This window comes from Neltuma alba, unplaced genomic scaffold (assembly GCF_004799145.2).
Source record: "Neltuma alba isolate B1F8T4 unplaced genomic scaffold, ASM479914v2 tig00013564_pilon, whole genome shotgun sequence".
In the NCBI taxonomy this organism is placed as follows: Eukaryota; Viridiplantae; Streptophyta; class Magnoliopsida; order Fabales; family Fabaceae; genus Neltuma; species Neltuma alba.
This window is the reverse complement of record NW_021637766.1, coordinates 28,815-44,836: the sequence shown is the minus strand read 5'-3', so window position 1 is coordinate 44,836 and position 16,022 is coordinate 28,815. Positions and strand designations below refer to the sequence as shown.

The 16,022-nt window shown below is 34.8% G+C and overlaps 2 protein-coding genes across 5 annotated transcripts; both read right to left on the bottom strand.

Moving 5' to 3' along the window:
• Window positions 1-804: 804 nt before the first annotated feature.
• On the bottom strand, window positions 805-5,937 carry LOC114738247 (pentatricopeptide repeat-containing protein At2g03880, mitochondrial-like). Of its 4 annotated transcripts, none has more exons than XM_028926284.1 (5): window positions 5,721-5,937; window positions 2,468-5,532; window positions 2,281-2,379; window positions 1,195-1,565; window positions 805-1,124 (listed from the first exon to the last, which is right to left on the bottom strand). In XM_028926284.1, exon 2 carries the CDS (start codon window positions 5,508-5,510, stop codon window positions 2,577-2,579), a length of 2,934 nt encoding a protein of 977 aa, XP_028782117.1. In that variant the 5' UTR covers window positions 5,511-5,532; window positions 5,721-5,937; the 3' UTR covers window positions 805-1,124; window positions 1,195-1,565; window positions 2,281-2,379; window positions 2,468-2,576. The 4 variants fall into 4 exon arrangements, with proteins under 4 accessions (XP_028782117.1, XP_028782116.1, XP_028782115.1 ...); XM_028926283.1 differs by having other exon boundaries at window positions 805-1,104; XM_028926282.1 differs by having other exon boundaries at window positions 805-1,565.
• A 4,098-nt stretch (window positions 5,938-10,035) lies between these two features.
• On the bottom strand, window positions 10,036-11,689 carry LOC114738241 (chlorophyll a-b binding protein 6, chloroplastic). The gene is made up of 4 exons (XM_028926278.1): window positions 11,424-11,689; window positions 11,132-11,234; window positions 10,508-10,796; window positions 10,036-10,386 (listed from the first exon to the last, which is right to left on the bottom strand). Exons 1-4 carry the CDS (start codon window positions 11,624-11,626, stop codon window positions 10,235-10,237), a joined length of 747 nt encoding a protein of 248 aa, XP_028782111.1. The 5' UTR covers window positions 11,627-11,689; the 3' UTR covers window positions 10,036-10,234.
• Between the last annotated feature and the right edge of the window lie 4,333 nt (window positions 11,690-16,022).

Here is a 16,022-nt window from a genome sequence, read left to right as displayed (position 1 = left end):
ACCAATGAAATTATATGATACTGAATGTTAGGCTTAAAATTGGGGTAAGCCAAGATCTGTCATAACCATATTATAAGATAACTTGGTGTGAAATTTATTGAGGAGAAATTATTTTTTTAAAAAATCATTTGGTTACATGCAAAGAATGCCAATGGAGGCACTAATAAGCGGGTCTGAACTAATATGTTTTTTTTCATAGAAAGATCAAAAGCTGTATATGATACAGAAAAAGGATTTCAAAGTTAATAATTACAGGGATCCCATAGAAGAACCTAGAGGAGGAAAGCTAACAAAGGAAATAATGCACTTTGACTGATAATGGGAAAAGAAAAGGAGGATAGGTTAAATAGTCTAAGAATATCTACAGCTATAATACGAATCCCTTTCGAGGAAAGCGTTGCCATGGACATGATATGCTTTTTATGGCGGACAAACTTCAACAAGCTAAGATTTAAGGAATTAGAAGAACTAGCATATCTTGAGATATGTGGGAGCTGATAATTTTTAGCCCCGTAAAAAGAGGTAGGAGAATAAAAAGAACACTAAGAAAAGTTATCAATCCAGATACACTGTTTAATGGCATATAGCACAATGATGTTTTATAAATAAATAAATAAAGGCACAATGATGTTGCATGATGAATATAATTAGACCCACTTAGTACAATAAGACTATTTTTTTAATTTAATGCCGACTGAACCACGCAATCAATGGCGAGAAAAAAGAAACTTGAGGTCCGAGTTTCATTGTTTTACGATTTCCCACTGTATGTTCAGTGTTCACCTCCAAAGAGACAAGATTAAAGACAGTTAAGACAAATTTCAAACTTGCAAAAGACAATTTGAAGCTACAAATAAAATTGAGATCAGGCTATTAGTTTAACACAGAACATCTATGTCACTTTGTATAAGATTGACACAATTTATTTTTAAAAAAAATATGTATACCATTGTTGTTATGTGAATAACATGGAGAGGACTATGTTCAGAAGGGATTAGTCCAGGGCATCCTCTTGCTTCGTTTGCTCTTCCCATCTGACTTGGTCCTTCACAACTGAACATGATAATCCCCTACTTTGAATGCGGCAGCTTCTCCAGAGCGTCACTAGCAGTAATCAATATGATCTGAGCCATCGGATTAAATGTTATCTAAAGTCTTGATTCTTGTTCAATATAGGACATCCATTATACTTACTTGTGACATAATCCATCTTTAATAAATTGAAAGGATTAGTTCTGCATTTCTTTAACGACACGGGATCCACCTTTCACTTCGTGCCTGAGTAATCTTGACGTGGAACCATCATTGTTGAGGAGGATGATCCTTGAAAAGAACCATATTACAGTGAAACCAAAGGGTAACAGACACATCTTCCAGTATATTTGTTGGCATTCTAGTGATCCATGGCCCATCTTCATGCACTCCTCTTGATAGATATGCAGCCCACTCTGACAACTGATGGATCTATATAGTATTTTGTGCAGACTTGTCCGCAATGATTATTATGATAGAAAATCTAAACAAGGAGAACACGGGGGTGGAGTGCAACAAATTACCGTATTTATCTGGTTAGAAATTAAAATAATATAGTGGGATCGGTATATAAATCAAATTTAGTGGCACATATTAAAGGAATGACTTGAGATAAAATCAACGCCAAAAAATTCTAAACAATTGCCTCTAATTGGATAACATGAATGAAATTCACACACAAGGCACATAATCCAGCCAGTATCATTCCCGCATAAGACACAATTAAAGAGCATTGACGTGCTAAATTTCATTACTTAAAGTCAGACATGCAGAAAAGATTGCATATATGAAAGCCTAATTTCCATAGTAGTTCCATCTAAATATAAAGAATACTTTCACAAATTACGTGAGCATTTGTCCACAAACAACAAGCTACTAGTTTGCTAAGAGGCATGTAAAGTCCAATGTATCTACTAGTGGGAAAGAGATCATCAAAAGTATCACAAGGCACTGTTTTCCTTTATATAAGATAAAGTATGCTTATGTTCAAATAGCCACCTTATAAGGAAATCTACAGCCTTTAAAAAAGGAAAATAAAAAAATTAAAGATCAAACCAGGCTACATCAATTGTTTCTACAATTTTAAAACTGACTTCAATTAAGCATGCAGAGTCCCTTGGTCTCAGACTCTCAGTACAATTCATCTTTATTTACTTCAATCATATTTTCATAAGACATATTAACTATCAAACACATTGTATTTTGTTTTAATAAATTTTGTGTATCACATTAACAAAACTAAGATACCTGAGCATGGGAATAGGCTATCATTATGCTTAAGCACTTCTCTCCATTTATTTAGGTTTGGGCGAGTGTTCTTCAATGCTTGTATAACTGTGTACGTCCCTGAAAGCAAATAGAGAAAGCAAAAAAGACATCTGTAAGTCCATATGCGTGTTATGTAAAACTGTAATTTAATCTTAGTGGTCAGTACCTTCCAAGAGGTTTATGGATGACTTCTCAAATATAGGAGTACATGTGGTTCTATGAGATATAGAGAAGTGCTTGGATGTGAATTTGGGGGACTTGTTTCTAGAACTAAATCACCAATAGTCCTGACAAGAACAATATCCACCCTTGAAATGATGGAACCGCTTAACATCACGAACAACTATTTCTCTATCGGTTATGTCTGAGACAAGTTTCATATAATTATGGCAGTCACCACAGATGCGGAGGTTTTTAAAAATCCTGATCTGTTTCTTAGGGGTAGTGCTCAATAGTGCAAATGCAAGAGCCAGCTTTTCACTATGATGAATGAGATAATCCCGTTTCTCTTCATCATGAACTTTATGAAGAACATGTTCTATTTGGGGGACATAACCCACTGATCTGAGTTTTCTATCCAGCTCTTCCAACTTCGAATGAATTTCCAGTATACTTGGATGCACTCCATCAGACACAAAGACATGTACTTGATTATTGATCTCTACCCAACTACATCCAGGTTCCTTTTTCACACCCTGGCTGGACATCAAGGCCCTCACTTTTTTGACCTCTGTCCACTTTTCTTTACCAGCAAAAATGTTAGACAGCAATATGTAATTTGAGTCTGTCTCAGGTTTAAGCTCAAAGATCTTCTCTGATGCTCGTTCACCAAGTTTAATGTTTCCATGTTTTGCGCATGCGCCCAAAATGGTCTCCCAGACTAAGGCATTATGTGTCAAATTCATCTCCTCAACTAGGCTTTCAACCTCATCAAATCTTCCAGCACGGCTGAGAATATCAACCATACAAGCATAATGCTCATCCGTAGGACTTATGCCATACAAGCTGCTCATGCAATCAAAGTACTGTTTCCCTTCTTCAACAAGACCAATGTGACTACAAGCAGAAAGAACACCTATAAAGGTAACTTCATCAGGTAAGTAGTTGTTGTCTTTCATTTCTTCAAAGATCTTGAGGGCCTTTTCTCCTTGACCATGTGCAGAAAAGCCACATATCATAGTGTTCCACAATACCGTATCATATCCAACCAAGCCCTTAAATATAATCTCAGCATCTTCAATGCGCCCACATTTTGCATACATATCAACAAGGGCACTGGAAACAAACATATCACACAGATGTCCACTCTTAATTACCATTGAGTGAAGCTGTCTTCCACTTTCAGTGGCAGTAATTCGGGAACAACCACTTATACAACTAGCAAGAGTGAACTCATTGGGTTTTACTCCTTCTCTCTGCATTAGATTGATGCAATCAATAGCCTTCTCTGCTAGGTCATTCTGGACAAAACCAGTGATAATTACTGTCCATGTAAAGACATTTCGACTAACCAACTTGTTAAAAGCCACACAGGATTCTTCCATACACCCACATTTGGCATACATGTCCAAAAGGGCTGTCACAACATAGTCATTGCCATTAAGGTTGTTTTTAAAAACCTGAGCATGAACTTGCTTGCCAAAGCCTAAGTCTAAGTGGCTAGAGCAAGATCTTAAAACACTGATGAACGAATACATATTGGGTCTAAAACCTTCCACAAGCATCTGATAAAAAGTTCTGGGACCTGATTCACTATAATCATAGTCATGATATCCAGACAACAAAGAATTCCAAGAGATAAGATCTCGTCCTGCCATTGCCTCAAAGACACGGGCACCATCATGCACACAGCCATTTTTCATGTACATCCTGATGAGGGCATTACTTACTGAGATATCAGATTCAAACCCATATTTCAGAATACAAGCATGGATACTTTCTCCAATATGCAAGTTCCCCATTTCAGTGGAAGCACTGACAACACTCGCAAAGGTAAATTGATTTGGTTGAACATGCCTACGTCTCATCAAGTTAAACAGCTTGGTTGCTTCACTGTGATGCCCTTGCTGATCAAGGCAAGAGATCATAGTACTCCAGGACACAACATCATGATCTTCCATCATGGAGAAAAGTCTTAGGGCATCACCTACCAGCAAACAGGTTGAGTACATATCTATAAGATTGCAGGCCAAGAAATTATCTAGCTCAAACCCACTTTTGATTGCCAAACAATGCGCAATCTGGCCATTTCTCAGGTCTCCTGAATTCTCACAACCCTTTAGAACACTGGATAAGGTATATTTACTGAACTTCACTTCCGATTTTAGCATTTTTCCAAACAATCTAATAATTTCTTTGCCATGGCCCAATTGAGCATGGCGACTAAGCAATACATTCCATAAAACTTCGTTCTGCTCAGGCATGCAAAAGAACATCTTATCAGCGAGGCTTATTTCACCACATTTAGCATAGAGGTCAATTAGTGCAGACCCAATAAATGAATCAGATAATAAGCCAACCTTAATTGCTTCTGCTTTAACCTGTTTCCCAAAATCTATGTTCGCACACATACAACAGGCTCTCAAACAAGTGGCTAAGGTGAACTCATTGGGCCTTATACCTTCCCTACGCATCTCACAGAACAAATTTATACCTTCCCTGGCATTGCCTTGAGCTACAAAACCGTTAATCACTGTGGTCCAAGATACAACATCTTGTTGAGACATGTTAGCAAGCACCTGTCGTGCATAAGCTGGACAACCACATTTTGCATACATGTTAATGAGTGAAACCCAAAAGTGAGAATCTGGGTCCACCCCACTCCTTACCTGATGGCCGTGTACGGCCCTTCCCTCATTCAAAGAGTCTTTGAAAGCACAAGTATGCAGCCATGCTGAATACTGTTTAATCCTCTCCTTGCTATTCACATTCACAGGCTCCTCTTCTTTACTGTCCCTGTGAGACTCTGAATTGGTCCTTTTCAAACCAGGAACTCTTCTTCCAGGCATTGCCCATAAATTTTCAGTGTTAGCCTGACTCATTAAGCTTTGCCTATCCACAAAGGCTGAATTGCTTGTGCCCATTGCAACACTACATAAGGATTTGACACGAACCGTAACGTTAATATACTTGGAATTATTGAAAACCCTGCTGGGATGTTGAAGACAGGGTAGGCTCGGCATTTCAGAAGCAACAGCTGGATATTCCATCAAATCATTCGATTTTAATGAGCTGCACCAGAAACAACCAACAAAATATCAAACCATGAAAAGGACAACAAAGCTATAATCCAAAGGGGGAATCCGAACAGCATAAATATGAGAAATACAAGAGTTCCAACACAGAAAATAACTGGTTCTTGTCTTCCGTAGGGTGTTGAGCTTTGATAAAACGAATGGTTTCGGTAAAGGAGCACCTACCTAAGCGGCTGAGTCTGGCAAGACAGGTAAGTATAGAAGTCGAATTTGGTAATAGGCTTCGGTGCGCCGGGTGCTCAGAAGCAAAAATGACGTACAGTTTTGTGCTTTTCCCTCCAAGCTATTCTGTTAATAAAACGCTAGCAGTCTAGCAACTAGCAGGCAGAGTGGGACACTGGGACTCTGGGAGAGGCAGAGGCGCAAGCGAAGAACGCAAAATGAAGGTGAAGAAGACAATCGAATCTCTGGAATTTCAAACTAGGGAGTGAAGGAGAACGAAAGGCTGAGGCGCAGAAGGGGAAAACGCAGTGGCGTAGAGGAGCGAGAAGTTATAGCCGTCGATGTCGAGTGACGAAGACGGTGGTTGGCGTCGTTGCCGACTCGCCGTGGTGGATTTGCCGGTCTGGTAAAGCGCCGCTCAGGTGGGTATAGTAGAGTCTGATATTGAGGCGCGGAGACGGCAGCACGCTGGGTGGGAATAGCTGAAACCTTGAAGGAAGGCGGGACGCAGTTATTTTCTGTTTTTTTCTTTTTCTATTTTTGAAAAAGGAAAGATAATAGGGGCTTTTTTACCAATATAGATTAACAGTAAAATTATATACCAAAATGCTATACTTTTGAAACTATTTACCAATATACTGTACTTAAAATCGTTCTTGGCAAGAACGATTTTGAAATTACACACAAGTCGTTTTTGAAATTACACACAAGTCGTTCTTGGCGTGAGCGATTTCTGAAATCGTTCACGCTAAGAACGATTTTACTTTTTCTTGTTCCCTCTCCCACATACGAATCTCTGCAAATTTTACATGCAAAAATAAGAATCCTTGACAATACTCACATGAGGCTACAACGTCTATATTGGGTTAAAATTTGAAAATCTAATTTTTTTAATTTTTTAAATAGAGCTTGATGAAATTTTCTGTCATTTCCTCTTCTTTTTATTTTTCTCATACCAAACAATACGTAACAAAAAAAATTATGCTTTGATTGTAAATTTTTAATTGTAGCAATTAAGTTGCAGGACTAAATTATTATTATTATTATTTTGGTCACAGGCATAAAAGGTCCATCCAATACTTGATTTCTCGTCAAACCGAACAAATGCCACACGACAGGCTTTTTTACCAAAATACTACAAAAAGTAAAATTATATACTAATATGCGGTATTTTTAAAAATATTTACTAATATGCTACACTTAAAATCGTTCTTCAGGTGAATAATTTTTAAAGTCATTTATCTGCTGAACGATTTCTTCATAATTTATCCTTGATGTGCATGAAAGCTTGTGTAGCATTTATCTGCACTTAAAATCATTCTTGGTAAGAACGACTTTCAAATTACACACAAGTCGTTCTTGGCGTGAACGATTTTAAAAATTGTTCTTGGCGTAAACGATTTTAAAAATTGTTCTTGGCGTAAACATTTGTTAAATGAAGAAGTCGTTCAGCAGATAAATGACTTTAAAAATTATTCACCTGAAGAACGATTTTAAGTGTAGCATACTAGTAAATACTTTTAAAAGTACAGCATATTAGTATATAATTTTACTCTTTGTAGTATTTTGGTAAAAAAGCCAGTTGTGTGGCATTTGTTCGGTTTGACGAGAAATCAAATATTAGGCATAGACCTTTTATACCTGTGACCAAAATAATAATAATAATAATTTAGTCCTGCAACTTAATTGCTACAATTAAAAATTTACAATCAAAGCATAATTTTTTGTTACGTATTGTTTGGTATGAGAAAAATAAAAAGAAGAGGAAATGACAGAAAATTTCATCAAGCTCTATTTAAAAAATTAAAAAAATTAGGATTTTCAAATTTTAATCAATATAGACGTTGTAGCCTCATGTGAGCATTGTCAAGGATTCTTATTTTTGCATGTAAAATTGGCAGAGATTCGTATGTGAGAGAGTGAACAGGAAAAAGTAAAATCGTTCTTGGCGTGAACGATTTCAGAAATCGTTCACGCCAAGAACGACTTGTGTGTAATTTTAAATTGTTCTTGCCAAGAATAATTTTAAGTGCAGTATATTAGTAAATAGTTTCAAAAGTGCAGCATTTTGGTATATAGTTTTACTGTTTATCGTATATTGGTAAAAAAAGCCGAAAATAGGAGACATGTCAATAAAAAACAGGGACGTGTATCCGAATAAATTGGGCTTTTTTAGTTTTTTGCCAGTCAATAAATCGAGTATCTAAGCAAGATGATTTAAAATAACTTCATCCCTTAATTGTACACAACCGGGGGGGAGAGTTAAAATTAAATTTATTTCAAAAGTTTTCATTTGAGAATATTACGCATCCGCAAATTTGTTATGAAAGTTTAGTAATATTGTTTTCTACCATTTTGAAAAACTAACACAGTAAAATACTACCTCCGATCATAATTATAAGAGTCAGTTGACTAATTTAAGAAGATTAAGGAAGTAAGTTAAGTTAGTTATTTGTCCTAAATAGGTGTTGTCTTTCCTAAAATATCCTTGTTAATCAAGTTTATTGACTAGAATTATTATTGTTAGAAGGGTTACTTTGAAAAAAAATGTATAAATATGAGAGACAAAGTGGATTGGGGTCTTATATTTAGGATCAAAATAAAAGTCAAACAGTGTGTTATATTAAGGATCGGAGGTAGTAGTAAATTGACTTTTAAAATTTCTAATGATAAAAAAAATATTATTACAATTTTAAACTTTTAAAATTATTTTACACAAAAAAAAAAAATTTAAGCGCTTAGCGCTTCAAAGCAAAAATTTTCGAAACAAATTTCTTTCCTAACTTTTCTTTTGATACGCAATTAATTTGCTGCTTTTGGTGAGAATTGCTCTGAAAAAGCTGCGAAATTATCAAATGGGAATGGTTATTTGCTGGTTTGTCTAAACCTTGTAATATTATCACCGGAAAACCAATACTTGCTGGTATTTTGTTTTCAAAAAATAAAAAGTTTAATCAAAATACAAAATGCATTTAAATTTCATTTCTTTTCATATATTAGTATATGGTATTACTTATTATAGGGTCCCGGGGGGCAAGTTCGACGATATGTGTTCTCAATATTGTAATAGTCCAACAAAATGATGCAGATGGTGACTTTATTCAAACTCAAGCCAGTCTCTCATCAGAACATGTGGCTCAAGAATGGTTGAAGGCAATTGGTGGAACGAAAAATTCTGGAAGAATGGGTTCGGATCACTTGCTGCTGTAGCAATGTGGCTTTGCTAGGAAATCAATATTTAACATTAATGTCAATGGTCTTGTAAGTTGTAAGGTATGAAACCTCCTTTATAGTTGAGAAGTCGTAAATTAAATTCTATTTATAATTTTAAGCCATTAGTGTCTGTCTATTTAATAAAAATTAATACTCCTCCGGTTATTAATATAGGATCAAATTGTTGAGTTGGTTTTAATCTAAATATAAGACCCATTTCTCATACTTATCAATTTTCTCTAAATTACCCCTATAGATACTCTATCAACCATAATCAAGCAAAAGAGAGAGAGGTATTAAGAAAGATGATTATGGTGTTTTAGAAAAAATGTGTCACATTTCTTATAATCAACTAACTTACCTAACTTGTTTATTTTAATCAAATTAGTTAAATAGGACTTATAGTAAAAATCGAAGGAGTATTAATAATTTAATATTGTGCGTCTCCTCATCCTCCATCATCTCACATTGGATCAAAGGATGTCAGACACGAGACATTCTATAGAGCAAGATACATACTCTGAACTTTAATTATAATTGATATAATATGTATTGAAACTTTTGTCAGATCAATGCCATTGTACATTATGATTAGAGATTTGGACGAATGGTTGTGATTATGCAAGAACCAAAACATTGAATTTGATAGATGAGTGAGGGAATTACTGAATCTAATTGACTATTTAGTGATGGGAATAGTGAGAGACTTTAAAAATTTTTGACCCATTAGCAAGGAATTAAGAGGAGATTGAGGCTTCGCTAAATTAGTGAGGAATGTCACAACCTTGCTAAATCCCTTATCATCACTAAAAAAATGATGAAAGCCAATTGGCAAGGCACATAATTTGTCCCTAATCTACCATTGAAACGCTCAAAACCACTATATGAATAGTGAAGGAATAGTAAGGAAATTTGTCCCTTGCTAAAAGCAAAGGAACTAAATCCTTTGCAAAATATTACTTCCGGGCCTAATTATAAAACCTTATTTGTAGTCTGCAAACAAGATCTTATAATTAGAACCAGAGGTAGTAGTGAGGAAGTAGCATTCTATCACTATTATTTAGCGTTCTGTTAAATAGCAACAAAATTAGCCACGAATAATTCTGTCACTAAGTGCTGTTTAGTATGGGATAAATGTATTTTAGTGAGGGATTTGTCCCTTGCTAAATGACAGTTTTCAAGCAGTGAGCCATGAAACGCAGAGTTTTTAGTGTTAATTGGAGCTAGCACAGCGTGAAACATATCATGATTTATGAGTTACATTACAAAGCTAGTAATAGATACAGGAAAAGGAGTTTGAGTTCTCAGGGCGAAAGAGCTCTGGGAATGATGACATCCCCAATGTTGTTGTGCCATGGATCAGCCAAGTGAGTCGCCAAGTTCTCCAATGGCCCTGTTCCTGGGTATGCTGATTGCTGCACACATATCCCCACAAATGCCAACAAAGCCAAGCGCCCTACAACACATTGAACTCCCAACAAATCAATATCCAATACAAAATATGAACTTCATGCCAATTTTATCAGCTCACATAATGGTAATTAATGTGATTCATTTCTCATAATAATGATGCTTACCATTTTTTATTTCTTTGACTTTGTATTCTTGGAACTTGGCAGGGTCTTTAGAGTAGCCAAGAGGGTCAAAAGCACCACCAGGGTACTTCTTCTTCTCGGGGTCTTTCTCCATGCTGCGTTGGTGCTCCACAAAGGCTATGGCTAGGAATTCAATCACCAAAATGGTTGGCAGGGTACCCCATGGAACTGGGTTCCCCAAGTAAGTCGCTTGACCTCCTGGAACTGCTGCCCATCTCTGAGCTTCTACCCAGTTCCCTAATCCCATTGCTTCTGGTACCAAGATCCCTGGCTGCCCAATTATATACCCATTCAGTTACATCAGAAATATGAATGTATTCATAAGAAAACTACTTTGCAGTCTTAAATAAACAATCTAATCACTAAAAAATCCCCTGATTTGTCAATATATCATGACATGATGTCACCTCCTACACCAATCTTGTCATCGCCATGCTACTAAATAGTGAGATTGTTTTAGAGATCAATTGTTTACACGCGACTGCAAAGTAATTTTCCCTATATTCATCCATTTAAACCTTTATTTCATAATAATTATTTCTGTTGTTTTAATTTAGTCCAAGATCCAAGAAATAGCTCTGTTTCTGCATCGTCGTGAAAACTTACCACGGCAAGCATAGCCCATCTGCAGTGGATGAGCTCAGATTCTTTGTATCTCTCGAGGTTCTCCGGCACTTCCCCTAGACGAAGAGGGTCAAATCCGAAGTCACTGGAAAACATCCAAACACAATACTACTCATCATCCAAGTTAAATTCCAGTCGTCAAGAACATGGAGCTAAAAACAACGCTAAGTCTCTCAACTTCATATGATCACCGTCGATTCGAACATTCCATCAACGTTGTATAAACTGAAAATACTTTATATATCTTGAGGGAAAGTGGAAAATCGGAGCGTACCCAGGGGCTGAACCGTCGAGGTAAGGAGGTCGGGGCTGGCCGGGCATCCAGTCGGCGGTCATGGTGAAGCGAGAAGAGGAGGCGACGGAGGCACCGCCGGGGAGTGGGATTGCGGCGGCGAATTTGGATTTAGATGAAGAAAGCACGGAAGGGAATGAGGAGGCAGTGGCAATGCCATAGCTCATCAATGTGTTGGAAGCCATTGATTCTCAGACGGAGTAGAGAGAGAAAGAGCAAGAGTGAGAGCCGAGAATGAAGGCTATGAAGGGAAAACGAAAGTATATGAGGCAAGGAGGGGGATAATAGGCAAATCCAAATGTGGGTTTTTATTGGGTGATGCTGCTAGCCATTCGCTTGTTATTGGTCCACGTGGAAATGACATCCGGCCTGGTTGTCCACGTGGCGTACCGTGTGGATATATCTGGGCCCTTCTTGTGTGGTTGAGGATTAACGACTCATCCAAAAAAATCAACTAGCTTGTCTATTCTGGTCCCATTTTATCTTTTTTGTGATACATGAGCATTCTTAAATGCTTAAATTAAATGGACCCTCGTTCAAAAATCTTCTGATTTTTTAATGCGGCAACGACGTTGTGGAATGCAGTTACTGATAAAAATAATAATATAAATATGGGGAGATTAAAAAGAAAACAATATAAACCTTGGATTAGAAATAAACTTTGGTATCGCAGGATTAGAGAATTGATAACGGTTATATAAATGAGTGGTGAGTCCATTTAAAGTTAAGTTATTTTGGCGCAAGTGATGAGTTTGAAGCGAGTAATTAAAGTAGATCTTGTATATTATTGCCCGTCCTAATTATAAGATTTCATTTATAATATATAAACAAAACCTTATAATGAGGACCGGAAGTAGTAGTATTTACCCCATGATCTTAACATAGAAATTAGTTAGGATTGAATTTGTTTTTAAATATAATATTTCAATTCACTTTGTCTTTTATCTTTTTTAAAATATCTCATTGATTATAAGGAGTTGCTACCAAAAGATAATTCCAATTATCTAATGTATATAATTGAAGAGGATGGTTTAGAAAAATCAATACAACAAATAACTAATTTAACTAATTTTTTTAATATCCTCAACTTAGTTATTTAACTCTTATATTATGTCAGATTGTTAATATAAGAGTTAGTTGACTAACTTAACAAACTTTCTTAATCCATTCAAATTAATTCACCAGCTCTTATATTAAAAACTGAAAATAATAATTTATTTTCTCTGATGCTTTCTGTTGCCATGAAAGTTTGCTTAATATGAAATTATTTCACCTGGGACCTGGGTGTTCCTATAATAAAATTTCTTGAAATAGAACTAATTTTTCACAATCTATAATATAATTTCTAAAAAATAATTTTGAATAATAGATTTTGTAAAAAAAAAAGAAGGTAATTTTGATAAAATTAAGAGTGTTTAAATGGTTATTATCCAAATTAATTTTTTATCTGTAAATTACTGAAAAAATATAAATAATAAATAAATAATATATATGCGTTCATAATATGCACACACCAAGCAAATCATGGTTTTCCACCCAAAAAATAGAAAAAGGGTGGCTTCATGAAAAATCATGGTTTAAGCTTTGAAACCATGGCTTTTTGGATGATTAATCAATTATTGAATTTTATGATGTGTTTTCATGGTTTTTTCTCCGGAACTATAATTTCAAGAAGCATCCAAATAGCCCCTTGAATAATTTCTTTTCTTTGTTTTTTTTTTCCCGGGCTGAGGCCATGGTTTACCCTTTAGAAGTTGAGCCCTACGCGTTTAAATGACTGGTGAGCAAATGACTTCATCAAATGATCATGGGGCACGCAGGTATCATGTATTGGGTAAAGCCTCTCTTCCAATCACTGGATGCAAGCTTCTATTTCTTGCATAACTCTGGAATACTCCACGCGCTGTATAGAGGTTTGGCTATATAATGGGTGGTTTGGTTTAGGGCTACATATAGGTAGGGTTGGGCAGAGCAGGACCCTTGTCCGATATCCAGCCCGAAAAATGAACGGGCTGAAAAATACAGCCCGCTGCCCGGCCCTGCCCTGCCCATGAAAAGCCCTATTAAGTTTGGGTTAGGCAAATACGGGCTAGGCAGGACGGGCTTTCATGCCCAACAAATCAATATACTATATTAATTAACTAATTATTTATCTTCTTCTAAATAATCTAATGTAACTTTATATTAAAATGGCAACTTGGCCTTAATTTTGTTATTACTAATTAATATACTATGAAACTAGTTTTTGTAATAGCTAGGAGGAGTGGACTATGACAAAAAATTGTTGTTTGTATATTTTATTAAACTTAATTATTTTTCTAGTTTCTAACTCTCAAAACCATTCAAAAATAAATAAGTATAATGAACAATGCAACAGTGCATTTGATTCAGGAAATAAATATGAGGCAAATAAAATATATATAAATAAAATATATATATTTTTGCAGGTAGGGCCAAATGGGCAAGGCAGCATACCATGCCCAGTGCCCAGCCCTGCCCAACAATTTGCCCAGCTCGAACATGCCCAATAGTTCTTTCGGGCCATCTTTTTTAGGACAGGCAGGGTATTTTTTTGCTGGTTTGGGCGGGCATAACGGGCAACCGGGTTTCATGAACACCCCTAGTTTGGTTTTCCTAGTTAACAAGGAAAAACACCAATACAAAAAACTAATTTATAGATATTAAAAAAATATTTAAATTACTTATTAATAATAAAAATATATTGATTTTTTAAAATTCTGTATGTATAATGTAATAAGGATCAGTTGTGAGGAAAAAAACCTACAAATTTGATACACAGATATATTAAAAGACCAGACCAAACACCATAACCATTTCTTATATTTAAGATTGAAGAAAGTATACATTTACACACGTATAAATTTTTTGTTTAATATACCTTTTTTGTATGAAAGTTGGAATCATTATACTATTATTTAGTATTAAAGACAAAAAATCATTAAAATTTGGGGTTCAATTAATTTAGAAAAAATTTAAGGAAAATCTCCCATTAAAAATTTTATTGGTAAGAAGGGCTTGATGAATTTTATACCCATAAAGTAGCACTAGCATCCTACAAATTCGCACACAAAACCAATATTCTGAATTAATTCCTTCTCACCAATAAAATTTTTATTGCAGAGTATTTGGCTATTTTTTCAATTTTTTATTCTAAGGGTTAGATGTATTTTTTTTACAAAATTATAAAATATTATCTTCACTTTTTAATATAATAGCTAGTTAGCTAATTTGAGAAGATAAAAAATTAATTAATTTAGTTATTTATAATAAATAAGTGTTGTCTTTTTTAGAATACCTTTACTAATCATATATATTAGCTAGATTTATTATTTGACGAAATCTTTAACGCATGCAATTAATACAATAACTACTTTAAAAAAAGATAAATCTAAAAATCAAAATATATTAGGGTTTTATATTTAAAATTAAATTAAAATTTAACCTATAAGAAGCAGGGGTCGCAATTGAAAATCACAGCTTCCGACAATTCCACTCAGGATGTTCATCTCATTTCTCAAGTTTTGAAGGCGGGTTGCTTTTAACTTCTTGAGAATTCTTAATTTTTGCGAAAAACTAAACTAGACCAAGAGGGTATTTGGGTAAGGTTAAAACTATAGTTTTAGAAATACTTTTATAGTATACGAAGTAAACATGTAGAGAAGTTTATCTCGATTTGCGAAAAATATTTCTAAAAAGTGATTATTCGGATATCCAAACACCTCCCAAAAACTGTATTTGCACGTTAGATTTTGTGTTGGAGAATATTAAAACTATTATCTCCGGTCCTTAATATAAAAGTTAGTTGACTAATTTGAGTAGATTAAGAAAACTAGTTAGGTTAGTTATTTGTAATAAATAGGTGTTGTCTTTCTTAAAATATCCTTATTAATCAAGTATATTGGTTACAACTGCCATTATTATATGAATTACCTTAGAAAAATAGATAAATATGAAAGATAAAGTAAATTAGGGTCTTATATTTAGGATTAAAATGAAAGTCAAATTGAGCTCTTATATTAAGCACAAATAGTATGACTTTGCGAAACTAACCGTGGTCAGCATATTTATGGTCCGTTTGGATTGGCGGTGAAAAAAGTAGTTTATTTCTAACATGACTTTTAGAAAAATAAGATTGGGTAAAAGTTAAATTGGATAAGGTGAATTCTATTTGGGTTGGAGTTTTAAAAAGTTAGTTTGTAAAAGTGAGATTGGTAAAAAATTGTTTGGATTATGATTGAGTAAAAATAAGCTTATTTGAATATATAAAAAACCCATATTTTGTCTTTTTCTCTCATTTTTTTTAACTCTATAAGCTGCAATTTTTAGCTTTTGGCTTGAGTATGTGATTTTGACATAAAATCTTAATTTTCTGAACTCTTCCAAACACACTCACACATATTAAAAGCCAAAAGCTACTTAAAAGCCACCTAGGGTCCGTTTGGATTAACGATTAGAAAAGTAGTTTATTACTAATTTAACTTTTGAAAAAGTAAAGTTGGATAAAAGTTAAGGAGGTGTTTGGGTGAAATTAAACCATGGTTTGGAGAATAGCTTATGAAG

Coding starts and splice junctions, on each gene's coding strand:
- LOC114738247 (XM_028926282.1), bottom strand. CDS start 5,510: ATGGAATATCCAGCTGTTGCTTCTGAAATGCCGAGCCTACCCTGTCTT.
- LOC114738241 (XM_028926278.1), bottom strand. CDS start 11,626: ATGGCTTCCAACACATTGATGAGCTATGGCATTGCCACTGCCTCCTCA. Junction 11,235..11,423: donor CTCGACGGTTCAGCCCCTGG/GTACGCTCCGAT, acceptor GATGTTTTCCAG/TGACTTCGGATTTGACCCTC. Junction 10,797..11,131: donor GATGGGCTATGCTTGCCGTG/GTAAGTTTTCAC, acceptor ATAATTGGGCAG/CCAGGGATCTTGGTACCAGA.